Here is a 27,669-nt window from a genome sequence, read left to right as displayed (position 1 = left end):
TCATCACTGATGTTTCTATCTCTCTCTCCCTTGTCCTTCCTCTCTGAAATCAATAAAAAATTTAAAAATATAGATATATATACTATAAGTGCTTTTACATATTGGTACACAATCTTTATAATCATATTTGTATGGACTTTTCTATTGCTTTGATGTTTCCTTAAACTACACTGTTCAAAGTGAAGGCTCTGAGTTTGAATCTTTCTTTAGCTCTTGGGACACACTACTAAATTACTTTGTAGCTAAGGTTCTGTATATTAATTTACAATGTTACCAGCAATGTATAGGAGTATTAATTTCACTATACTCTCAGCAACACTGAATACCACTCATATCCTTTTTTACCTAAATGAAAACAGTCTTTATTACTGTGCTCACATGCATATATTTACTACTGTGAGAGTGAATATGTTAAAATAAATTTACTAGTTGGTTTTTTGTAATTTTTTAAATCCCTATCTTTGCTAATTTTGTTATTTGGTGTCTTCATGTTTGCTTTACAGATTTGTGACAATCGTTCAATAGATACAAATAACTTTTATCCCTTTAGAGAAATGTTATTAACTTTTCTAATACTGGCAACGATTCATGGACACCCCATCATTACCACTGAATTAGAATGGTTCCTTTAAATTCTAGCTCCTATAATTATGTTCCACATTAAACTTGGACCATAGGACTTTGAATCACTGGCTTGATTTTCCGTGAACAGTACAATTTAAAAAAGCATTGCCAAGTCCTACCTTAAAGTAATCGTTCTTCTTCAGACTGTCCAGGAAGCCAGCCCAGAGTGGTGAGGAAGTCACAGGGGATTTCTTGGAGTCAGAAAAATGTGGGTGACATTTGGAGCACAGAATCTCAAACCCGTGAGCCTAGATGGAACAGACAATATTTTTATTATCAGGTTACTTTCTTTCCCTTTAGACACTCCCAAGAATTAGGTGACTGGACACAAGAACATATGGACATTTATAACACTTTTTGAAATTTATGAAAAATCCGACTCTATTTCCAAGTTTCTCAACCTCCGTAGATTACTAAAAATTATAGAGGAGAAGTAAGTAATACAAAACAAGATTGTTCTCTTCAAAGAGATTTCTTGCTGATGATTAAACTAGAATTTAAATTCATTTGTTTGCTTAAAAAAAGGCTTGCAGGCTTCTCGTCAAACAGAAATTATCAATGAATTGATCATGGTCTCAGACATAATAAAGGGAGAAAAGTCACTTCATTTTAAGAATCCTTTCATTAAAAAAATATAAATGCACATGGCAAAATAATTCCAACAGGGAGCTTCCCTGGTCACTGCAGAGGAAACGGCTGTTACCGATTTATTGCACATCACCTCAGAAGTAATCCATGCACTCAGCGGATAGGGTGTAGCTGTGTATGCACATCCTCCTGCTCCATCCCTTTTGTCACTCAAGGGCAACATACACACTGCTCTAAACCTGCTTTTTCTTTTTGTCATATGCCTTGAAGATCATTTTCTATGAGCACACATGAATTTAATCCTCTCATTTCATAGATAGACCATAATTTATCCGTTTCCCTACTAATAGACATGTAGGTAGTTCTCAATCTTTGCTACTACAAACAATGTTCATGAGTATCCTCGATGTCTCTGTGCACATATAAAGTATATGGAGGAGAGATTTCTAGAAGCGAAGATGCTGAGCAGAAGGGTTTGTGCATTTTAAATGTTGAAGGATACTGACAAAGTTTGTTCCAAAACACTGAATCAATTTATATACCCATCAATGTTTGATAGTACTATCTCTTTCTCTATATAGTTTTACTAATCCAGTATCTATTATCAAACTCTTTGATACTTGCCAATCAAATGGTGAAAATATTACTTTGTATGTTTAATTGGTATTTATTTTATCATATGAGCAAGGGTCAACATGTTTCATGTTTGGATTAAAAATCTGTAGTATTTCCTATTCTCTGGACTATCTTTTTATGTTTCTGAACATTTTTTATTAATTGATTTGTATTTTTTTCATATTAACTTGTAGGAACACTATATATATTAGAGAAATCAGCTTTGTCATTTAAATTGAAAATACAGTATTTTCTCCATGTTTACTTTCTTTTGACTTTACATATGGGTGTTGTTTTTTTTCCACACAGAGAAATGTTTACTTTTTACACAATCAAATTTATCAATCTTTTCTAGCTTATGATTTCAAGTCATGCTTAGAAAGCCTTTCCTACACAGATTATCAAAATTTCAAATTTTATGGTTTCAATTTTTTCATTTAAATACTTGGTCCAATTAGAATTTACTTTGGTACAGGTGTGAGGGAATCAACTTTAATATTCAGACGGCTTCATAGTAGTCCTATCATCATTTACTGAGTAATCCATTTTTCCTTCTTATTTGAAATGCCATGTTTTACCACATTTTTGCATAAATAGGATATATTTCTAAACTTTATATGCTGTGCCATTATTCTCTTAAGAGCCCTTATATACACAGGAAGAAAATAAAATTTTCCTGTTCTACTTTACCAGCTTCATGCCCAATTCATGGGCTCGGTACTGGGGATGAGATGGAGGAGGCAGTTTGAATCCACTCCGCCGGTCTGGCATAAACCTTTGTTGCATCAACTGTGCATACAGACATTTGGTGAAGGTGACCTAGACATTGAGACACAAAAAGACATAAGTCTTTTCTTAAAATTAAAATTTGAATATTATTTCATAGTTAATAACTAGCTTCATTTATGAGCTTCAAATTCATATGAAAGGCAAAGGCCCCACCTATTCACTGCCAATATTTCATAGTAGTGGCTTTATTGAGATATAATTCACATGCCATAAAATGGACCCGCACTGTCTGCTTTTTAGTTATCACTAATGAAATTCTTATTAGTTACATCATATGGCAATTTTGATGGGTAGAAGATAAAAATAATTCTTTTTTTAAATGATTTTTAAAAAATATATTTTTATTGATTTCAGAGAGGAAGGGAGAGGGAGAGAGAAATAGAAACATCAGTGATGAGAGAGAATCACTGATTGGCTGCTTCCTGCACGCCCCCTACCAGGGATTGAGCCCGCAACTGCATGTGCCCTGACCAGGAATCCAACCATGACCTCTGGATTCATAGGTTAATGCTCAACCACTGAGCGACACCGGCCATGCTAACTGAATTTTTTAGAGAGGGAAACATCTAATTAGTATCAATCAGTTGCCTCCCTTACACACCCTGACTGGGAATAGAACCTGCAACCTGGGTATGTGCCCTGACTGGGAATCGAACCCGCCACCTTTTGGTGCATGGGATGACACTCCCACCAACAGAGCCATGCCGGCCAGAGCTAAAAAATAATTCTCAATTCTCTAAAAGAAATAAAAAAAAATCTGTTTTGTTTTTTAAAAAATATATTTTTATTCATTTCAGAGAGGAAGGGAGAAACATCAATTATGAGAATCATTGATCGGCTGCCTCCTGCACAGCCCCACTGGGCATTGAGCCTGCAACCGAGGCATATGCCCCGACCAGGAATCAAACCGTGACCTCCTGGTTCATAGGTCAATGCACAATTACTGAACCACACTGGCCAGGCAAGAAATGAAATGTTTTATGTTATGACAATATGACCAAAAATAGCTAGGAAACATTGGGATATAAAATAGGGAGTCAGGTCTCTAAATCTTTCACTGGATGGGAGGAAAGAAAAAAGGGGAAAAAAGCATATTAACTTACAATGAGGAAACAGAATATTTCCATTTTTTTCAAGTGAACTATTAAAATAACATTCAACTCTCCAGTGAGACAAACGAAATGATCAAGAGTGATATCTTACCGATGTCATTATTCGTGTTTCAGGCAAGAATGTCTTGAAAATACGACAGGCTCGCAGGTCAATGGGGTCACGCAGGTAAAAGGCCTGGACTCCTGCGGCCACCAGTCGGGGGCGCTGCTTTAGCACGGCCACGATGCCAGCTGGAAGGAAGCAGTGAGCTCGATGGAGGGAGGCTTGAATTTTTTCTGGGTATCTGTGACAAGTAACATTATTACTTTTACTTTATAATATGTAAATATCTAGAATTTTTATACCATTTACTTCTCTCTTAACATCTTATCTTGGTTCATCAACTGTGAGATAGAAAGAGTGACAAAAGAGTTAAAGATAAAAATGCTGTGTATACTAAAAACTGCAGGAAAGAAGAGAGGAAAAGAGAAAAGTTGGGAGGAAATTGAATATTTAAAAAAAGAACTAAGGTGGTTCAATAAAAACAAAACGAAAACTCTACTATACTTTTTTTACTTGTTTTTTTACTCTATTATACTTTAGAACAAGGATAAAATCAAATATTCTTCTAAAAATGGTTCAAAATATACTGAAACAAAGCTAAGTGATTTATTTAAAAATATTTTAAAATTGATTTTTAGAGAGAGGAAGGAAGAGGGAGAGAGAAACATCGATCAGCTGCCCCCTGCATACCCTCTACTGGGGACTGAGCCCGCTAGGGCATGTGCCCTGACTGAGAATCGAACCGCAACGATGATGCCCAACCAACTGACCCACGCTGGCCAGGGCTAAAAGAAATTTTTAATATTGTTAAGACCTGGTGGTGCTAAATATTTAATAAGTACTAAAATTTGAATAAATTACTATGTTATTGGACCTAGGCTTTCTCTTCTGACTAGAAGCTAAAGTGTCCCACACAGGTGAAAGAATTCCACAAATAGCCCCAGAACCACTGAAAAAACCTGAGCACATTGGCTCCTTTAAGTTTTTATTTCTAAAGCACTCAGAATTCTAATCTATGGATATAAATACTACTTTCTAAGGTAAATAATGTAAAAATATTTAGACTAAATTATAACGTTTTTAAATGGGAATTAAAAGATATATTATTTCTTGATTTTAAATTATCCTATTTAATAAGCCTAATATGCAAATTTACTGAACAGCAGAACGACCGGCAGAACAATGCGCACTGACAACCAGGGGACAGACACTCAATGCAGGAGCTGCCCCCAGCCCGCAGGCCCCAGGCCAGCCATGGCTGGTGCCAGTGGGGTCCCCCGATCACCTTATGATCAGCCCTGATCACCGGCCAGGCCTAGGGACCCTATCCGTGCACAAATTTCGTGCACTGAGCCTCTAGTTTAAGTATAATTTGGTAGTCAATTTCATGAAGGATGAAGACAGAATGAAAATTAGTATTAATCTAGGTGAAATTCTACATTCAATGAAAGACCTGAACTGCCCTAAAGCATAAGGCTCCTTGACTAGCAATGAAAATGTTATTTTTTTTTACCCTCTGATACGCCTATTCACAGCAGCTCGTATAGATTCTGAAGCCAAAATTTTTTCTGGGTGTGTTGAGATTATATTCAGTGCTTGTGGGATTGTTGGGGGTGCAGTCGGTAACCAGGATACTGCTCCAGGTTTCCTCGGTGCAGGAATAATGCACAATTCCCCATGGTAGAAAAACACCTGCAAAATATGACATTTTAGTTTTCATACGAGGCACTGCAACATGATTTTATCTCCCTAAGTTTTCCACATTTGTGTGTACTTACCCTATTAGCACTATTATCAGGATCCAACCATTTAGGGAGGTAGTCAGCAGCTTCTATTAACAAGAATTCACCATCATTGTCTTCAATCCTAATGCAAAAAAAGTTCCACTTTTGCATTCATAAAGCACATATTTGCCAGTAATGATACAGATTTTTTGATTAATATACTTGTTTATTCTAATATGCTTTTTCATTCATCTTAGTAAATATCTAGGTATGTAGAGTGTGTAGATTGCTATTGTTTAAGCAAATGTTTAAGATATTAAGTTTGTTTTTTTAAATATGGAACGCTTCACTGAAAAAGACTGTAAGATTGTATGGGGGAGTTGGAGAGAAAATAAGTATACAAATAAATAACAGTAGACAAAAGTATGAAAAAATATACAAAGTACCATAGGGTTTTAAAAGAAAAAAAATCACATATAGCCAAGATTAGTTAACTCTTTATAGAAGAGGTATTATTTGGGCCTTGAAAGATAATTTTATTTTGCCTCAATTGTACAACTTTTATTTTATTTTTTAAATATGTTTTTATTGATTTCAGATAGGGAGAGATATATTATATATATATTATAGATATATAAAATACATATAATATTTATATACTTTATGTATTTTTATCAATATATAAAATAGCCCTGACCGGTTTGGCTCAGTGGATGGAGCATCGGCCTGCGGACTGAAGGGTCCCGGGTTCGATTCCAGTCAGGGGTATGTACCTTGGTTGCGGGCACATCCCCAGTAGGAGGTGTGCAGGAGGCTGCTGATTGATGTTTCTTTCTCATCGATGTTTCTAACTCTCTATCCCTCTCCTTTCCTCTCTGTAAAAAACCAATAAAATATTTAAAAAAGAAAAAATATATATAATATATATTAAAATACCTACAATTTAAAGAGCTTTTATAGGCCTGGTGTTTAGATATGAACCATCAATATGTAAATATCAGAATCTACACGTAAAAGGTATTGCCCCTGCCCCGCGGTGTGGCTGAGTTGGTTGAGCGTCCTCTCCCATGACCTGGAGGTCACCGGTTTGATTCCTGGTCAGAGCACATGCCTGGGTTGCAGGCTGGATCCCCAGTAGGGGGTGTGCAGGAGGCAGCAGATTGATGTTTTTCTCTCTCTCTTCCTCTCCCTTCCTCTCTCTGAAATCAATAAAAACATTTTTTTAAAAAGGTATTGCCCCCTCATTATACTTGTAAAGACAGAAACTAATATATTTTATTTGTTCATCTAAAATTCTATCATTTATTAAGAAATTATTGCTAATTATTTGTAGGTGTGATAACAGTAGTGTTTATTTTTATTTATTTATTTATTTATTTATTTAATTTTTTTAAAAAAATCCTCACTCCGGGACATGTTTTTCATTGGAGAGAGAGGAAGGGAGAAAGAGAGAGAGAAGCATGACCGGTTGCCTCCCACAAGCACTGAACCCATCACCTTTTGGTGCATCGGAAGACACTCCAATCAACTGAGCCATACCAGCCAGGGCAGCAGTGTTTAAAATAACAGTTTGTACCGCTTAGACTTACTTCCTTAAGTATTTAAAGACCAAATGGCATAGCATTGGAGATTTGCTTTAAAATAATCTTATGTGATATGGAAGTAAGGGACAGGTATAGCTAGAATAACCATGAGTTAATAATTTTTGAAGCTGTGTGACGGGTACACAGGAATTCATTTTTCCTACTTTTATGTATGTTTGAAATTTCTATATTATATGAATTTTTCAAATTTGTCGTTTTTTTTTTCATTCTGCTGGGGAAGAGTTTGGGTGGATAGAAAAAGATCAGAATTTGAGAGGTTAGAAACTAGGACAAGTGGTAAGTGGGTGAAACACCCTCTGCTGGTACAACTCGGTCATTACAGAGAACTATCAGTTCCCATTTTTTAAAACTGAATTAGAATTTACTTTGCTATCTACACAATTGTTCACTGATATCTCTTTGAATTTCTTACACATATAATTTCTCAAACAAATGTTTAGCTATGGTCTAATAGACAAAGACATGGTAAAGATGTATGTGAAATATGTGGGACATGTATGTGTATATGGAATTATTTTTAAAGATCTACAAGAAATCGGATGATGATTACTTCTGAGAAATCAAAGCAGTACACCCTTTGTATTGTTTAAATTTTGTTTAGCATGTGTATTTGCTGTTTCATGAGAATTAAAAAAAGAAAAGAAAACCTAAAACAAGTCGGTTTTGTTTGAAATATTCTGGAAGGTGAACTCTCCATTGATACTTTCATTCTTCCTCGAGCAAAGGAAGTCACAAAAGGAAAGAAAGAAAACACAGAAGTCATTTTAAAAATCATCCCAAATCTGTAAAATTTCTACCAGACCACAGAAAAAAATTTACTAAATGGATAAAAATGTCATAGTTTACAAGAATAAAGTAACTATAATACCTTGCTACCAATTCTGGAAATTCCTTTGTAATTTGCTTTACTATATAAACAATAAACCATTCATCCTCAATGTTATCCCCAAACTTTGTCATGCCAAACATATGAGCAGGAACACCTCCTAAAAACAAGAGAAAAGTAATCATATAAACAAATTAATTTGCCAGTGCAAACAAAAATACAAAGAATCATTCAATTAAACAAACATTCCTTGGTTGTGCTCTGGGTACTATACTAGGATCTGGGGTTGCAATCCCCAGCTCCTTGTATCTGAATAAGATACAAGCAGCCTATTCTTGAGGAGTTGAGGATCCCAACAACAATAGACAACCAAGTGATCTCAAAACAAGACGATAAACAGAGGTATGCACTGAGGACTATGGGAACATAAAGGATGTGATATCTGAGTTATGCTCATCAGAGGAATGACCACAAAGAAGCAGGCTTTCCAGGAAGACAGAATAGTATGTGCAAAGGCACAGAGGTTCTGTGAATATTAGGTAGCTAGATTTGGATGGGACAGAATTTTTACTAGTAAACAAGCATCCAATTATATGTAGAAATTAAACAACATACTCTTTTTAAAATATATATTTTTTTTTATTGATTTCAGAGAGGAGGGGAGAAAGAGAGAGAGATGGAAACATCAATGATGGTAGAGAATCATTGATCAACTGCCTCCTACATGCCCTGCACTGGGGATCAAGCCTGCAAACCCAGGCCTGTGCCCTGACTGGGAATCGAACTGTGACCTCCTGGTTCATAGGTCTACGCCAGCCGTGGGCAAACTACGGCCCGCGGGCCGGATCCGGCCCGTTTGAAATGAATAAAACTATTGAAATAAAAGACCGTACCCTTTTATGAAATGATGTTTACTTTGAATTTATATTAGTTCACACAAACACTCCAACCATGCTTTTGTTCTGGCCCTCCGGTCCAGCTTAAGAACCCATTGTGGCCCTCGAGTCAAAAAGTTTGCCCACCCCTGGTCTACGCTCAACCCCTTAGCCATGCCGGCCATAAACAACATATGGGTCAAAGAAAAAATCATAAGAGAATTTAGAAAATATCTTGAGGAAATAAAAACAAAAACTCAACATACCAAAACTTATGAGATTTGGTGAAAACAGTGCTAAAAGAGTGTATAGTTATAAAAGGTCTCAAATCAACAACCTAACTTTACACCTTAAGGAACTAGAAAAGAACAAACTAAATCCTAAGCTAGCAGAAGGAAGGAAATAATAAAGATTAGAGCACAGATTTAAAAAAAAAAAAGATAACAAAAACACAGTAGAAAAAAATCAACATAAACTGAGTTGGTTTGTTAGAAAGATCAACAAAATTGACAAAATGTTAGTTAGATTAACTAAAATAAAAGAGAGAAGACTCAAAAATGAAAGAGGGGATATTATCACCTATTTCACAGAAATAAAAGGACCATAAGAGAACACTATGAATGATTTCATATCAACAAACTGGATAACAAACATGCAATCTATCTAGACTGGTCGAGAAGAAAGAGAAAATCTAAATAGACCTATAACTTGTAAGAAAATTGAATCAGTAATCAAAATTTCCCAACAACAAAAAAATGCCCAGGACCAAATGGACTTCACTGGAGGATTCTACCAACCATATAAAAAAGAATTAACATCAACACTCCTCAAACACTTACCAAAAAACTGAAGAGGAGCAAATACTCCCAAACTCATTTTATGAGGCCAGCATTACTCTAATACCAGACAAAAGACAATATAAGAAAACTAGGATCAATATCCCTGGTGAATATTGATGCAGAAATCCTCACCAAAATACTAGCAACCTGAATTCAGTAACACCAGGACCATGTGGAACATAATCCTGAAATGCAAGGATGGTTCAACATATGAAAATCAATCAATGCAATATAGCACATTAACAGAATGAGATCAAACAAGTGCATGGTGGAGTGTCTCAAAAGCTGCCGAGGCAAAAAACAGGTGGGAAGAAGAGCCCAGTCAACTCTTCTTATCCTCACCCCAGGCCTCCCAAGTTTGTTAAGCTAGAGAAACTCCAATTAGGCTATCTATCTCTATCTATCTGATGTATTAAACTTGAATTTGAACTTCACCCAGAAGCAATGTGGAGCTGTTCAAAACGTTAGGTAGGTGAGTCACATGATCAAATTAGTGTTCTTCAAAAGTAAATTTAACAGCATGAGGAAACTGGAGATGCCTAAACTGGAGAGGTTAGTTAGGTGGCTAACATAATCTTCCAGATGAAGAGAGAAAAAGGGCCTATACAGCCCTAGCTGGTTTGGCTCAGTGGACAGAGCGTCGGCCTGCAGGCTGAAGGGTAGCAGGTTCAATTCCGGCCAAGGGCACATGCCCAGGTTGCGGGCTCAATCCCAAGTGTGGGGTGTGCAAGAGGCAGCTGATCAATGATCTCTCTCAGCATTGATGTTTCTATCTCTCTTTCCCTCTGAAATCAATAAACTACATATATATATATTGTGTGTATATATATATATATATATATATACACATATATATACACACATATATATACACAATATATATATGTGCAATAAACTATATATATATATATATGTATATATATTATTTTTTTTTAAAGGGGCCTATACTGTAGCCAAACAGATGTAGAGAAGGGGTCACATTTTAGGAGAATTCACTCTAGGACTTAGTCCCTGACTGAACATGGTGAAGTGAGGAATTGAGTATGATTTTGAATGACTACCTAACTTGGATAAGTAGGTAGATAGCAAAGCCTTTAAGCAAGATGAGTAGGTAGATAGCAAAGCCATTAAGCAAGATGGATAAAAATGATTTTCTAGAAAAAAGAGTTGGTTTTGCATGTGCTGCACTAACGTGACAGTGTTCTTGCCAATAAATACATGCATTTCAGTAAATAGGAATTCAATAAAATTAACAGTAAAGAAGACATCTGACAACCAATTGAGAGCCAGGCTTATGGTCTCACAAGATGCCATGCTCCTGATCGGAAACAAGACCTCAGACAAGTCACTATATAAGGAGAGCCTGGTCACCAATCCATGATTCACTTTTGTAAAGCTAAAGAAGTCATAGGGCAAAGAGCCATATTTGGCTAGAGGTCAGACCTCAACAACCAACAACACAGGGAAGACAATGAAAAATCTCAAAATGCTTCTGAGTGGCAAATAATGGTTATAAAGCCCAATTATTTCTCTTTATAAGCCAGGCAGAGCTACTCTTATCACTACCAAAAGAACCTTATAAAACAAGGCAGCCTACTAATCACACCATCAATAGTGAGAAATACAGAGTAACAGCTAAAGATGCCTGAATCTGTTAAGTATAGGTACCTAGATACTTTATGGCATAGAAAAGTAAAGCTTAAAAGAATAGCCCCACGTTTAATAACGTTGCTTAGTTCCTAAGGTAGTGACTATTAGAATGTTTTCATCAATATGAATGAAAAAAATTTTAAGGGCTTAACTTAATATAGGCAAGCATCACTAATCTAAATCTCCTGACAACACTGAATAAACTGTAGGCTATTATATGTCACTGTTATCAGAATGACCTTAAAGGCCACCATATAAAATCAAAGTAAGTAAAAGAGCCTTCCTTACCTTTCTCAGGTTTGTATTTGAGATTGAAAGGCTGATTCTGCCAGATATAATGGACCAGCATAGGTGCAAACTGGGTCATTATTCTCTCAATATACTTCTGAAGAATCTCCTTGTGTTCTTCTGCATCCCTTGGTTCATCTGGTATCAGGAACAGGCGGTACTCCACAGCATCTTCCACTGTAGCAAGCTTCATATTCTCCTCCATTCTTCTTTGAAACCTACATTTAAAGTTTCAATAATATAAACCACCTAGAACAATGTAGAAGTAATATACCGTTCCCTGAATTATTTTAGGTGATTCCATTAACATTGTTTCCCAAAATTCAAAAATTATCCACATACCATCATCATGATTTTTGTCTTGATCATTTATCAAATATAATAACACTTATTTAATGTTCTTTCAATGACCATTTTGTACTTAAAATTATGTTCTTTACACTTAAAATTATGTTACAGGAACTTGTGATATAATACAATGAATGGGCTCTAACCGGGTTGGCTCAGTGGATAGAGGTCAGCCTGCGGACTCAAGGGTCCCAGGTTCGATTCCGGTCAAGGGCATGTACCTTGGTTGTGGGCACATACCCAGTGGGGAGTGTGCAGGAGGCAGCTGATTGATGTTTCTCTCTCATCGATGTTTCTAACTCTCTATTCCTCTCCCTTCCTCTCTGTAAAAAATCAATAAAATATATTTTTAAAAAAATACAATGAATAGAAATCCAGTATCACATTCCCAAATTATGTAAGAACAAAATAAAAAAATATTTGCCCTTGTAGTTGCAGTGGCGTGTGTCACACACACAATTTGAGAACACTGCACTAACATCTTCTGTTTAAATACTATCCAAAGTTGCAGCTCTGCCACTAAATTAGTTGTCATTTTGGGCACTATCTCTTTCTGGGGCTTTTTCTTTCATTGTAGAATTAAATTGTTACTCTACCATCTCTAGAATCCTGCCCCAATTTAACTTTTTAATATTTAAACCCTCTGAAAAGCAATTTGCCTTACTCTGCAGAATTTTGATCTTTCTCTTTTATAAACACTGTGTATGACACAGGGGAATTAAAAACTACAAAACGTTCATGTCTTATCCCAAAACAATTTGCCCATGGTTCTTGACCCTACAACTACCTCTCCAAAATGTGCCCCTTTTTCAGGTCTCAGGGGGGCACAGCTCTGTCATACCAGGAGGTGGTAGATATCTCTTTATCTTCTAAGAGTTCCCATTACAAACAAAAGTAGTAGTTTAGCACTGCTGCCGGGTGATGCTTTGTAAACAATGGCACAGCCCTGGATGGCCCACGTGACCCGATTTTTCTATCTCCTCGGCTTTCTATCGGACTAATATGAGATGGAGAGGAACCTCTTCTTCTCTCCACGCCCTTTCACCGCGGGCTGTCCAAATCCTCACCTGGCCTTTCCGCCCAGAGGGGCAGACGGTAATGCCACCCACCTAACCACCCATGGAGCCAAGCACACCTGATGATGAAGAACTCCGTGTCAGAACCAGGAGGGGCTTGCAGGTCACGCGAGCTAAGCCCTCGCTGTACAGATGGCAACGCCGGGAGCACAGAAAAGAGAAGCGTCCCTCCTTGCGTCTGACAAAATGAAGCCAATTCCTCTTACGGTTGAGGGCCTCTCCGACGCGTCTCTGCTGCGGCACCTCCCCTCGGCCGCCCCTCCCACCGCGTGAGCTGGTCGGGAGCCGGGAACAGCCAGCCGCCGCCAAAGCCTGGCCCCTCGGCTCAGCCCAGACACGCGTGTGGGACCCGAGGCCCGCTCAGCGCCGGAACCCCGCGTCGTCACCGCTGCGCTCGGACGGGAGCCTTAGGCGGGTGCGCGATGCCTCCGTCACTTCCGCCCCCGCGGGAAGTAGGGAGGACGGAAGATCGGAGAGGTGGGGAGTCCGAGGAGGCGGCGGTCCGGAGTCTAGGCGACGGGGCGTGACGGGGCTGGAAGGTGGCGGGAGGGGGCCGGGCAGGAGCCGCCCGGAGGGCCCGGCCTGGAGGCCCCCACCCTGGCGTGCCCGTGCCGGCCGCGAATGAGGAGGCGGCGGAGGATGATCTCCAGATACACTCGGAAGGCGGTGCCGCAGAGCTTGGAGCTGTGAGTGATGCTCGGCCATCCCCGCCGCGGCCAGGGGAGGCGAGGTGGGGCGCGGGCGCTCCGGGGCCCTTCGTGACCAGCCCCTCGCTCCTTTCCTTCCCAGGCGGGAGGAAGGAAGTTTTCTTCGGCGTTCTGTCCTTGCTGCCTGGCTGGACTTTGTCCCTTCCGCGCCCATTTCCAGCTAAGAGAGTGTCACTGTCCTGTCCCAGGGCCTGGCCCCCTTGGGCGGCGTTTCCAGAGCTCGGGTCCCCTAAGGCTTTGGTGGTTTCGGCAGCTTCACGCCGCACTGTCCTGGCCACTGACCACCCAGGAAGTTGTTAGTCGCTGACTGAGTGTTAGAGTAAAGGTGAATATACCCAGTGCCGGGCACCGTGCAAAGATGCTTACATGTACTTGCTCGCTTAATCCGACCCAACAAGCGTAGCAGGTGGGGACTGTAATTTTGCATTCTACATGGAAAGACCCGTTTAAAGACTGTGCTCAGCCTGAAAGTGGTGGAGCTGAAGTCACCCCCGGTGGCCACCGGATTCTGCAGCCTGTGGTCATAGCCATTACATATACTGCCTCTCCATCGCTACAGTTGAGCATCTGAATCCATAAGGATCAGTTCGCTTTGAGACTTGTTTAACTTTTATTTGTAAATGTTTATTGCTGAAAGTATTACATATGTCCCCCTTATTCCTCCAGTGACCCCTTCTAGCCGCCCTCCCCCACCCCCATTTCGGGATGATACTCTAACAACTGAGCCAGTGCCAGTCAGAATGCATCTTTAAAAATAATATGCATTTTCTGTGTAACCACAATGCTGTTATCAAATTTAATATTTTTGGTATTATCTAAGTGTCAATCCATAATCCACTTTCACCATCCTATTGTCAGTGTCCATGGGTTATGCACATAATTTGCTTTGAGACTTTAGAGAGCGAATATTTCTGGCTGAAAGACACACCTCCCACCCCTAGTGCAGTGTTGTAATTTAGTTAGTAATGATAATGTCACACATTTTCTAATGCAGACTTGCACATCTTGACCCTTGTAGCGGCTCAATAAGATGGGTATGATTATCTTCAGTTTTTCAGAAGATGCTATATCAGACAGTTTACACATCTTAAGATTATATAACCAATAGGTTTTGAGCTTGGGTGTTTGTTTTTAACTCCAATCCCTCCACCCCCTTTCTCCAATGAGCTATGTAATTTTAGCAACCATACCATTTATTATTAATTATACATGGTAATAACAAGCCTATTATTTTTCAGTTATATCTGGGTTTCTGGCTAGGGTCTTTTCTGGCCGGGTGATTTTTAGGCAAATTACTAAATTTTTGATCCTTCCTTTCTGTAATTTAGGGATAAGACCTTATCTAAAAGCGCATCTAAAGTGATGGCACAAAGCTTGACACATAGTTGGTCCTCAGAAAGTGGTAATTTCCTGTCCCTTCCCACCTTTACTTGGTCAATAGCCATACAAAGAAAATTCCTCTGTGATACCTCCTTCTTTCAGAAGCTTATTATCCACAAAGTAATAGGATATCTACACAGTAGCAATATAGATAATAAGCTTTTTAGAAATTAGGAAGAAGAAAGTTATTTCTAATAAAGCAAATAGGGTTTAGCTAGAAATCTGCTTTTATAATAAATTCTGACCATTCAGAAAGTAAAAACTACTATGGAAAAAAGTGATCCAGTATCGTTATGTTACTTGTTCTCTGTTGTTAATTTGATACTCCCTAAGATAACTCTCCCAAAAGATGATTCTCTGGAGGAGTCAAGGTGATTTGAATAGTGAAAATAATGGGGATTATATGCATCTAAATGACTACAAATTAAAAGCAATTTTTACATTAGTTGTTATAATGGTAATTTGCTTTGAAGCAGTAACTTTAGTTTTCTACCTAACACTTCTAAATCAGACATATTGGAAAGAATTTGGATAAAGAATGATTTTCAACATACAGCTTAACATTTTTATGCCAAATTTCAAACATAAATATAATGAGGCACCAAGCACCCACATTAAACATTTATCAAAATTTTAATATATTTGCTTCATCTATATTTTCTTTATTGTTCATCTGTGAAATAAGGGAGCAAAACAAAACTCCTGACACTATCATTTTACCCCTATATATTCAGTATGCATCTTTAAAATTTTTTTATTGATTGACTGACTTTACAGAGAGAGGATAGGGGAGAGAGAGAGGGAAAGAGAAACATCGATTTGTTGTTCCACTTATTGATACATGTATTGGCTGATTCTTGTATGTGCCTTGGCTGGGGATTGAACCTGCAACCTTGGCATTTTGGGATGATACTCTAACAACTGAGCCAGTGCCAGACAGAATGCATGTTTAAAAATTATATGCATTTTCTCTGTAACCACAATGCTGTTATCAAATTTAATATTTTTGGTATTATCTAAGTGTCAATCCATAATCCACTTTCTCTGACAGACTGAAAAAGGTCTTAAGTTTCTATTTTATAACTGGAATCCTTATTTCTGACCCCTACCACTATTTCAAAGACAAATTTTTAGTTGTAGGATCACTGAATAAAAGAAGTACCAATAGCTCTACACAAGTCCATCCCCACCATTTAGAAATAATTTAAAGTACAAGCTCCACTAACTGGGCCCTTACCTTTATATTTGTATACAAAAAAAAAAAAAATGGTACAGTTCACTAAAATCTCAAACTATTCAATTGTTCTGAGAAGCCTCAGAGCCCTGGCCCATCACTTACTGGCCCTAAGACTTAAGCAGGTTACTTACTCCCTCTGTGCCTCAGTTTCCTTTCCTGGGAAATAAGAGTATTAGAGATTTATAATACACATTTGCATATAAAAGGCCCTGGGAAGACCTCTTGTAAAGAAACCTGTGTAACTTGGTTTAACCTATCGTGTTTCCTAAATTTATGACTAAAGAATTTTGTGGGGCCCTAACCAGTTTGGCGCAGTGGATAGAGCATCAGCCTGCGCACTGAAAGGTCCCAGGTTTGATTCCGGTCAAGGGCATGTACCTGGGTTGCGGGCACATCCCCAGTAGGGGGTGTGCAGGAGGCAGCTGTTCGATGTTTCTCTCTCATCGATGCTTCTAACTCTCTATCCCTCTTCCTTACTCTCTGTAAAAAATCAATAAAATATATTTTTTTAAAAAGAATTTTGTGGAGAAGGAAAGTCTACTGTAGATGATTAGGATTGAAATATATAATTAACCCCATAGTTTATTCTCATGCACACATTGAACTCTACAGCAGCACTGTCCAATCTATATATATAAAAGCCTATGCCGAAACCGGTTTGGCTCAGTGGATGGAGTGTCAGCCTGCGGACTGAAAGGTCCCAGGTTTGATTCCGGTCAAGGGCATATACCTGGGTTGCAGGCACATCCCCAGTGGGAGATGTGCAGGAGGCAGCTGATCGATGTTTCTCATCGATGTTTCTAACTCTCTATCTCTTTCCCTTCCTCTCTGTAAAAAATCAATAAAATATATTAAAAAAAAAAAAAGCCTAAGTGACCGAACAACTGGTCTACTGGTCATGATGATGCGCACTGACCACCAGGGGGCAGATGCTCAATGCAGGAGCTTCCCCCTGGTGGTCAGTGTGTTCCCACAGTGGGAATGCTGCTTAGCTGACCTACTCGTCCGTCCTAGTGGCCCACCAGCCCGGTGGCAGCCACTCACTCCCTTAGTAGTCCTGCAGGTCCAAACTCTGGAGAACGGGCCAGGCACCGACAGGCTGGCACCACTGGCACGATCCCAATAGCACCACTGGCCTCCTGGAAGTCAGCCTTGGGCACCACGGCCACTTCCCTTCCCTATATGCTCTGCAAGGAAGAAATGATGTAAAAGTGGCCACCAGGTGGCTCCTGACAACCAGCACAAACATCAGCAGGACAGATCTGGATCTTGGGCCGGCAAGGGCATCCCACAGCCTGCCTGGAAGGCCGATAGCATCCCAACCCCGCCCCCCCTCGGGATGGGCACCAGAGGCAGGGCTCTCCTGATCGGGACTGAGTGGGCACGAGCCTGCAGCAGGTGCAGCGGGGCTGGGATGAGTCGGAGCAGTAGGCAGGAGCGGCAGGGAGCGTTGGACTGTGGGTTTTGGCCCAATTCCCACAGGCCACGCAAGGGACCCCACCCATACACGAATTCATGCACCGGGCCTCTAGTAGGAATATAATACAAGCCACATATGTAATTTTAAATTTCAGGTAGTCACATTAAAAAAAAAACAACTAGAAACAGGTGAATTTAAAGTTTTTATTTTGAAATAATTATAGCCTCACAGGAAGTTATAAAAATAGTGCATAGAGTTCCATGAACCCTTCCTTCACCCAGCTTTGCCCAATGATGACATCTTATATAACTACTAGAGGCCTGGTGCATGGATTCGTGCACTGGTGGGGTCCCTCGGCCTAGCCTGTGCCCTCTCGCAATCCAGGACCCCTCAGGGCCTGTCAGACTGCCGGTTTTGGCCTGATCCCAGGCCAGGCCAAGGGACCCCACCAGAGCACAAATCTGGTGCATCTCTGGTTAATCTCTTCCCGCCCTTCCCCCTCCCCCTTCCCTCTGAGATCAGTCTGTTCCATGTTTCCATGCCTATGCGTTGAGCATCTGCCCCCTGGTGTTCAAGTGTTTGTATCATAGCTAACAGTTGAATGGTCACTTAGGCATATATATATACATAAAATAACGGTCACTTAGGCTTTTATATATATAGTTAATATAATTTCAAAGCCTGGCATTGGTACAGTACTATTGGACCATATTCCTTAACACATTGCAGATGGATCACGAGAATTCTCACTTCATGTTACACAGTGTTTTACAAAGTATCATACTTTAAAAAGATATTAGCTTGTAAGAACATGTAATAAATAACTTCAAAATGCAATGGGTATTTAATTTTAAAGCGTGCCTTTAACATTTATGTAAAACCTTTTTTGTACTCATTCAATAGAAACTTATCTGGCACTGGGTAAAGCTAGCAATGAAACTATTGGTCCACAATGTGTTAGTTCACTTTTCACCAGTTTTTATGTCCACTCCTTTGTGTGTGTGTGTTTGTTTAGTCTCATATACCAATTTGTGTAACCACCTGTAAAATCAAGATAGAGAGATATTTCATTACCACCAAGGAACAGTTTTGTGTATCACCTTCTAGTCATATCCACTCCTTTCTCCATCTCCTGATAACTAATCTTTTCTCGGCCTCTGTAGTTTTGTAATTTGTGGATGTTACATGAATGGAATCATACAGTGTGTGACCTTTGGGATTGGCTTTTTCTACTAAGCATGATTCCCTTGAAATCCATCTAAGTTGTTGCACGTATCAATAATTCACTTCTCTTTCTTTCCTTTTTTTTTTTTTTCTGGATTATATTCCGTTGTGGATATACCAGAGTTTAACCCTTCACCCATCTAAAGACATTTCAGTTATATTAAAATTATAATGTGAATATTTATATACATATTTTTGTGTGAACATAAGTTTTCATTTCTCTGGGATCAATGCCCAAGAATGCAATGGCCAGGTCTTATAATAAATGCATATGCTAGTTTTATAAGAAAACAAAACTATTGCAAAGTGGCTGTACCATTTCACATTCCCCACCAGCAGTATATGAGAGACACATCCAGTTTCTCCACATCCTCATTTTGTGTTATCACCATATTTTATTTTAGCTGTTCTAATAGTTGTGTGGTTATACCTTATTATATTTTAAATTTACTGTGAAATTAATTTTTTTTTATATTTTATTGATTTTCCACAGAGAGGAAGGGAGAGGGATAGAGAGTTAGAAACATCGATGGGACAGAAACATCGATCAGCTGCCTCCTGAACACCCCCTACTGGGGATGTGCCCACAACCAAGGTACATGCCCTTGACCAGAATCGAACCTGGGACCTTTGAGTCCGCAGGCCCACGCTGTATCCACTGAGCCAAACCAGTCAGGGCTTTTTTTATTTTTATTTTTTTTTTTAAGTTTTTATTGATTTCAGAAAGGAAGGTAGAGAGAGAGAGATGGAAATATCAATAATGAGAGAGAATCATTGATTGGCTGCCTCCTGCACACCCCACACTGAGGATCCAACCCACAACCCACGCATGTGCTCTATGACTGGAATCGAACCCAGGACCCTTCAGTCTGCAGGCTGATACTTTATCCACTGAGCCAAACCAGCTAGGGTGAAATTAATTTTAATAATATATTTTGTTTAACTCACATCCAAAACACTATCACTTTAACATATAATCAAGATAAAATGATTAGTGAGATACTGTATATTCTGGTACTAAGAGTTCAAAATCCTGTGTGTTTATACTTAAAATGCATCTGTGCATCTCATTTCTGAGTAACCACATTTTAACTGCTAGTGGCTAATGTATTGGACAATGCATTTCCAGAGCAGCAAGAAGTAGTTGACCAACTTCTAGACTAAGTTTCTGACAGGTATATTTTTTGTTTGTAGGAAATATAACTTTCTTTTTATCTTTCATAGGAAAGGAATAACAAAATATGCTCTTAATCATCATCCCCTTCCAGAGCAGCTAGATGAAATTTCTTCTACCAATGACAGCCATGAAAAAGATACAAGTTCCCAAAGGTAGTAACACAATGTGTATTTGTTTGTTTTTATACTTGATAATGGCAAAGGTTTTGTTTTTTTAGCTTATGATTGGTATCAAGCCTTGTACTAATGACACAACAAATTTCAGAGTCTTTGTCTTTAAAATGGCATTGAATTCTGCATCACCAGGTTGTTGTGAGGGTAAAAGGGGATTAATATTTGTAAATGTTTCTTGGTAAACTGTGAAAGTGACAAACAAGTTCAGATATTACCAATATTTCTGAAATGTCTTTAGTTGTCAAAGGTACATGTTACAGGTGTAATGTTCAAGTATTCATTATAAACTATGACTAGAAGAATTATGTACAATGACTGCCATCAATTCTATAGGAATTAGGACTTTTTCATGATGTTTAAATTTCAAGTTCTTCACTGATTTTTTGCTTCTTTGGATATATTTTTACATATGCTTATCACATAATTGCTGAGTAGTTAATGTTTTCTCTCTTCCTTCCAAATTCTGCCTTTAGTGAGTCAGACATCACACAAGAATCACCTTTTACATCAACTGACACTGGGGATTCAAGGTCTGCTTTTCCAAGTTATACAGGCACGGGGATCTCTACTGAAGGCAGCTCGGACTTCTCCTGGGGATATGGTGTGAGTTTATGTTATTGGTCTGAGGGAGCACTTGGGAGATTATTCTGGGAGTTAGGATTTATCAGTATTTTTCATTCCTTCACTCTCCTCCATTGTTTCTTTACATTTCAATGCTTAACTTTACCATACTTTATAACATTTGTAAAGAAGCATAATCTTCACCCTCTCGGTGTATGTTTTATTTTATAGATATAGTAGTTGATTTTTAGGTCTGCTTACGTAAACAACTGTGGGTTAGTATGGATCTGGGCCTATATTTACTCCTTTGCTGTGCTCAGGTCACTAATGTGTCTCTCCACCAATGTAACACTAATTTTACTTTGTTTAAAATATTTTTGAAAGTTTATTATTCAGCCATTATATATTGTTAAATGAAAAAGAGCAGGTTAAAACAATTTTTATAGTTCTAATTTTATATATTTTTTTCTTATATATATTAAAGGACTAAAGATATTTCTCAAAATGTTATTCATTTCTTATTAATTGGGTGTTGAGATTTACTTACTTACTTCTTCATTTATTTATTTATGGCTATCTCCCATTGTAAAATATTATTTTTAAAAGATCAGCAATTTTTTAAAAATTTAAGACAAATTTTATACACATCTATCACCTTGATGCAATAGGTATTTTTTTTCTGTATCCTCTTTCAATCTATATTTAATTTGGCCTAGCCATAATCATGGTGTACATACAATGTTATGCTCTATTTTTCACTTAATATTTTGTAAGTACTTTTCCACAGTACGGACTTTATACTATATTGTTGTCAGCAACCTCCTTCCTTTGCAAAATGTCTGCTAATTGTTAAAACCTATTATCACCATGAATTATTTTCCAGGCATTTTAATTTAAATGTATATATACTTTCTTTACAGAGTTATACGATATGTGCATCCTAGTGGTCTAGTTTCTCATTCTCCATTATTTCATATAAGTATTTTATTTTATTTTTTCCATATCTGTCAGTTTGAATAGTTATATAACATTTCCTTGTTTTAATGTATCATAATTGAGTTTTCCCTCATTACTGATACTTAGGTTTTCAGTTTTTCTTTATTTATTCAACAAGTATTGAGCATATTTCCTAGCAGATATGTACTTGGGGATATGGGACAATAGAACTCTAAGAAGATGAAAGGGTGCTGAAATAGAACATTATAAGGGTGATTCACTTTATTTCATTTTTTAAGGTTTCAATATATGCATTTTTTTAATCCTCAACTGAGAATATTTTTCCCCATTGTTTTTGGTTTTTTTAGATTGAGGGGAAGGGAGAGAGAGGAGAGAGAAAGAGAAACATTGATTGGTTGCCTCCTGCACATGCCCCAACAGAGGCCAGGGACAAACCTGCAACCAAGGTGCATGCCCTTGGCTGAGAATCAAACCAGAGACCCTGTGGTCCATGGGCTGATGCTCTAACTGGTGAGCAAAACTGGCCAGGGTGGATTTCAATATTTTATTCAAGTTTTAAGTGATGTTAATTACAACATTTGAAAGGGAGGATCTAATTCCACACCAAATGGAAGACTCTAAAATGTACCCATTAGCCTTAGCTGGTTTGGCTAGTGGTTAGAGCTCCAGCCTACAGACTGAAGGGTCTCAGGTTTGATTCTGGTCAAGGGCACGTACCTCGGTTGCAGGCTTGATCATACCCTACCACCCATCCTCCCTCCTTGAGGCATTCAATCAATGTATCTTTGTCACATTGATGTCTCTCTCTCTCTCTCTCTCTCTCTCTCTCTCTCTCTCTCTCCCCCCCCCCCCTTCCCTTCCCTTCCCTTCCCTTCCCTTCCACTCTCTCTCTCAAAAAACAATGGAAAAAATATCCTCGGTTGAGGATTAACAAAATAAAATAAAATGTACCCATTAAATTGCTAAAAAATAAACTGAGTAGTGAGTCTGTAACAGAAGTCTAACTTAGGTTTCAAGTGTTGTCACCATGTTATTACAGTCACCGAGATTCTTCCCAGCTTGCATCTGGAGCTTTTAGAAGCTATTTCATATACTCTGGTGCAAAAGCAAAAAAACACAACATGAGAGGGAATTGAGTCCTGAATTACTGGCTTCATTACATCCACCTTCTCCACCCCAAAATGTCACAAAAGAAACAACTACCATTACCTGCAGACTACTTTTGGTGTAAAAGAAGTGATGGACGGGGGTGGAAACAGCTCATGAAGATGTCTTAAAACCTTCCTTCAGATTAATTTGTACACACCATCGAACAGTGAGCCTCTCTCAGGTAAGGTAGGAAATCATGGTTCAGGTCTCAGGAAGTCACAAGAAGCAATACAAATTTCCAAAATGCTTACAAAAATCAGCCTCCACTTCTGGCCATTTCTATATAAAGAAACCTGGCATATCTAGAGAGACTGCCAAGTTCCTGCGAGGGGGATTCACTTTACATAGGGTTATCTGGTAGAGTAGATAGGAGATTCTCATAGAGAAAGCTCTAGGCTCAGGTGGTTTCACTACGGAATTATATAGTTATAGAAGAAATCAGTTACACAAAATTTTTCTGATAAATAGGAGCATTTTCAATTCACTTTATGAACCCAGCATAAGCCCTAGCCAGTTTGGCTCAGTGGATAGAGTGTCAGCCTACAGACTGAAAGATCCCAGTTTGATTCCAGTTGAGGGCACATGCCCAGGTTGGGGCTCAATCCCCAGTAGGGGGCGTGCAGGAGGCAGCTGATCAGTGATTCTCTCTCATCACTGATGTTTCTGTCTCTCCTCCCGTCCTCTCTGAAATCAATAAAAATACATTAAAAAAAAATGAACCCAGCATAATATTGATGCCCAAACCTGACAAAGACAATATAATAAAAGAACATTATGTCTGAGGTGGGACTTCTAGTATGGCAGAGTGAGTAGCTGGGCAAATCCTTTTCCGAAAAAGCAACAATAACACTGGATAAAGTGATAAAAAGCAACCATTTCAGGACTCTGAAAACTGAACAAAGGTACATAACAAATATAGTAATAGTTATTCATGAAAATCAGTAGAACTTTGAGTTAGGAACAGTGAGCATCTGTTCAACTACAAAGGCACAAGCTGTGAAAATTAGCAGCTTCAACACCAGAGAGGACTCAGTAGATTTGGAGTGGAACTTGGATGAACCCTATACCCAACAGCATTGTCAATAACAGTAGCAAACTTAGTGGCACATGAACAAGTAAAAACAGTGGCTCAGATAGCCTGAGGCTTCAGAACTGTTTGGGGCAATCAGTGGATTGGCAGACTATTGAGAAATTTATCAAGGAGATCTTAAAAATTAGCCATAGGAGGCCCTGAGAAGCTCTCCACATATCCATGCAGAAGAGATCAGACAGGCCCAAGCTGTCTATACATCCCTGGCTGGCAATGAGTCAGCATGCAGATGCAGATGCAGAGGAGACATGAGAGGGTCCAAAAATGAAAAGCCAAGGCAATGGGGATCCCAGAATGGCTGTCATTAATAAATCAAGAAACAAGTGTTGGCAAGGATGTGGAGAAAAAGGAACCCTTGTACACTGTTGGTGGGAATGCAGACTGGTGCAGCCTCTGTAGAAAGTGTGTGGAGTTACCTCAGAACATTTAAAATGGAACTGCCTTATGACCCCGTGATTCCATTTTTGGGAATATATATGCAAAGAAAAGCAAAACACTATTTCAGTAACATCCATTGCAGCATTTACAACTAGAGGCCCAGTGCACAAAATCTGTGCAGGGGGTGGGGGTGTCTGCGGGGCGATCATGGGGCGATGGCGGGGCCCCCCGACCAGTTGCATCACACCCGCTTTGGCTGGCCTGGCGCCAGGGCGTGTCATAGCGTGGTCGTCCAGATGATCAATCTGCTGTTCAGTCGTTTGGTCGATTTGCATATTACGCCTTTATTATTATAGATAGTCAAGATTTGCAAGCAGGCCAAGTAGCCATTGGTGGATGAGTGCATTAAAGAGCTGTGGTAATTTACACAATGGAATACCACTCAAACATAAAAAAGAATGAAATCTTACCCTTTACAACAGCATGGGTAGACCTGGAGAACATTATGCTAAATAAATGAAGTAAGCCCATCAGAGTAAGACATGTACCATATGATTTCACTCATATGTGGAATCTAATGAACAAAATAAAAATATAGAAACAGACTAATAGATACAGAGAATAGACTGATAGCTGTTGGAGAGAATGGGGGTTAGAGGGCTTGGTGAAAATGGTGAAGGGTTCAAGCAAAAAAACCATAATAATACACAGTTATAGACTCAGATACCAGTATGGTAATTACCAGGAAAAGGGGGTAGAGGGAGGTAAAAAGGGGATAGAGGGGATAAATGGTGGTGAACACACAATACAATATACAGATGATGTATTATAGAACTGTACACCTGAAATCTATATAATTTTATTAACCAATGTCACCCCAATAAATTCAATAAAAAATAAAATAAATCTTAAAAAGAAAAGCCAAGGTAGCCATAAAAATTCCTTAAATTTGACTTCAAACAAAATAAACTTTAGGATAAAATTCTACTAGAAACATAGTCATTTCATAATGAAAAAAGTCCAATTCATCAGGAAAATAAAGCAGTTATCCTGTATAATAAAAGCCTAATATGCAAATCGATCAAAAAGTAGAACGACCGGTCGCTACTATGCGCACTGACCACCAGGGGGCATATGCTCAACACAGGAGCTGCCCCAAGCCGGCAGGCCACAGGCCAGCCAAGATGGGTGCAGTGGGGGCCCCCTGATTGCCCCTCTGGTCGCTTCACAGATCAGCCCTGATTGCCAGCCTGGCCTAGAGACCCTACCAGTGCACGAATTGCGTGCACCGGGCCTCTAGTAAATGTATACACATGTAATAATCAAAGTCTTAATGTACAGGAAGCAAAATTTGACAGCATTGAATGCAGAAGTAGACAATGCAACAGTTATAGCCAGAAACATCAATACCGTACTTTCAATATTTGATAGAACAACTAGACAGAAAATCGGCAAGGATATTGAAGACTTGAACAACACTATCTACCCACTTAACCTGACATTTCACCCAATGGCAGCAAGAATATATACTCTTTAAACACACATAAAGCAAATTTGGTAAATCTAAAAGGATTGAAATTATACCAAGCATGTTTTCCAAGATGTTGGAATTAAGTTAGAAATCAACAAGATAGAAATTTGGATATCCTCAAATACAGACATATCTGGAAGATATTTCAGTTTCAGAATACCATAATAAAGTGAGTGTCACAATAAACAAGTCACATGAATTTGGGGGTTTACCAGTACACGTGACAGTTATGCTTATACTGTGCAGTAATCTATTAAGTGTGCAATAGCATTATGTCTAAAATATTTACATACCTTAAACTAAAAATACTTAATTGCTAAAAAAAAAAAAAAAAAAAAGTGTTATCATCTGAGCCTGTTGCCACAAACCTTTAATTTGTAAAAAACAAAACAAAAACCCCCACAGTATATGTGAAGTGTAAGATATTGAAGCATATGAAAATGAGGTGTGCCTGTATTTGGAAATTAAACAATACCCGTTTAAATCACTGTTGGTTTGAAGAAGAAATCTATAAGGGAAATTGGAAAATATTTTGAATTGAATGAAAAAGGAAAGGCAAAATATCAAAATGTATAAGATGTATATTTTAATAAGTGGTACTTAGAGAAAAATTAGTAACTTTAATGCCTATAGGAAAAAATTCCAAGCTCATAGAACACAGAGAACAGATTGGTGTTTGCAAGAGGTGGGAGTTAAAGAGTGGGAAAAATGGGTGAAGGGAGTCAAAAGGTGCAAACTTCCACTTATCCTATCTAATAAAAGAGAAACATGGTAATTGGCGTAAGACCGCTACCCTTCCCCTTGGCTAATCAGGGCGATATGCAAATTAACTGTCAGCCAAGATGGCGGCCGGCAGCCAGGCAGCTTGAAACTAACATGAGGCTTGCTTGCTTCAGTGACGGAGGAAACCAACGTTCCCCGCCTGCCGCTGCAGGCCTCTGAGCTGCAAGCAACTATGTAACAAACATAGAAGCTAAACAAAACCCCAGAAACCTGCCGGGCTTCAGCCGGCCGGATCACAACATTGTAAGCAAAGGCCAGAAACCTACTTTCAGCAGCGGAGGCCTAAGAGCTGGAGCCAAGCCTCAAAGCTAAAGCTGGCCCAGAATAAAAAAAAAGAAAAGAAAAAAAAGAGCGGTTGGGAGCTTCATTCACCCCCAGCCTGAAAACAGCCCTCAGCCCCTCATCCAGACTGGCCAGGCACCCCAGTGGGGACCCCCACCCTGAAGGATGTGTGACCAGCTGCAAACAGCCATCAGCCCCTCACCCAGGTTGGCCAGGCACCCCAGTGGGGACCCCCAACCTGAAGGATGTGTGACCAGCTGCAAACAGCCATCAGCCCCTCACCCAGGTTGGCCAGGCACCCCAGTGGGGACCCCCACCCTGATCCAGGACACCCTTCAGGGCAAACCAGCCGGCACCCACCCGTGCACCAGGCCTCTACCCTATATAGTAAAAGGGTAATATGCCTCCCAGCACCGGGATCAGCGTGACAGGGGGCAGCGCCCAAACCCTCTGATCGCCCTGCGGCTCTGTGACAGGGTGCGGCGCCCCAACCCCCTGATCGGCCCTGCTCTGTGTGTGACAGGGTGCGGCGTCCCAACCCCCCCCCCTCCCCCACGGGCCCTGCTCTGTGTGTGACGGGGTAGAGCCATAACCTCCCCATCGGCCCTGCCCTGAGTGT

The 27,669-nt window shown here is 39.3% G+C and overlaps 2 protein-coding genes across 3 annotated transcripts in view; one reads left to right on the top strand and one right to left on the bottom strand.

Annotated features, from left to right (window-relative positions):
• Positions 1–13,388, bottom strand: part of ECD (ecdysoneless cell cycle regulator) — a 28,272-nt gene extending 14,884 nt beyond the window's left edge. Inside the window, exons 1-8 of the mRNA XM_081105254.1 lie at positions 13,061–13,388; positions 11,578–11,795; positions 7,968–8,085; positions 5,550–5,637; positions 5,285–5,463; positions 3,820–4,012; positions 2,518–2,646; positions 744–872 (exon numbers count right to left, since the gene is read on the bottom strand). Of these exons, the coding sequence (XP_080961380.1) occupies positions 744–872; positions 2,518–2,646; positions 3,820–4,012; positions 5,285–5,463; positions 5,550–5,637; positions 7,968–8,085; positions 11,578–11,782 (1,041 nt within the window). The 5' untranslated portion in view covers positions 11,783–11,795; positions 13,061–13,388. The remainder of the gene's footprint in view (positions 1–743; positions 873–2,517; positions 2,647–3,819; positions 4,013–5,284; positions 5,464–5,549; positions 5,638–7,967; positions 8,086–11,577; positions 11,796–13,060) is intronic.
• A 147-nt stretch (positions 13,389–13,535) lies between these two features.
• Positions 13,536–27,669, top strand: part of FAM149B1 (family with sequence similarity 149 member B1) — a 46,677-nt gene continuing 32,543 nt past the window's right edge. The window contains exons 1-3 of one of the 2 annotated variants that reach the window (XM_081104559.1): positions 13,536–13,687; positions 20,194–20,298; positions 20,793–20,922. In XM_081104559.1, coding sequence (XP_080960685.1) covers positions 13,623–13,687; positions 20,194–20,298; positions 20,793–20,922 — 300 coding nt within the window. In that variant the 5' untranslated portion in view covers positions 13,536–13,622. The remainder of the gene's footprint in view (positions 13,688–20,193; positions 20,299–20,792; positions 20,923–27,669) is intronic. The other variant, XM_081104560.1, reaches the window with a different exon arrangement.

Source organism: Myotis nattereri (genome assembly GCF_964212035.1).
Source record: "Myotis nattereri genome assembly, chromosome: 13".
NCBI lineage: Eukaryota > Metazoa > Chordata > Mammalia > Chiroptera > Vespertilionidae > Myotis > Myotis nattereri.
This window is presented reverse-complemented; position numbering and strand designations above follow the sequence as displayed.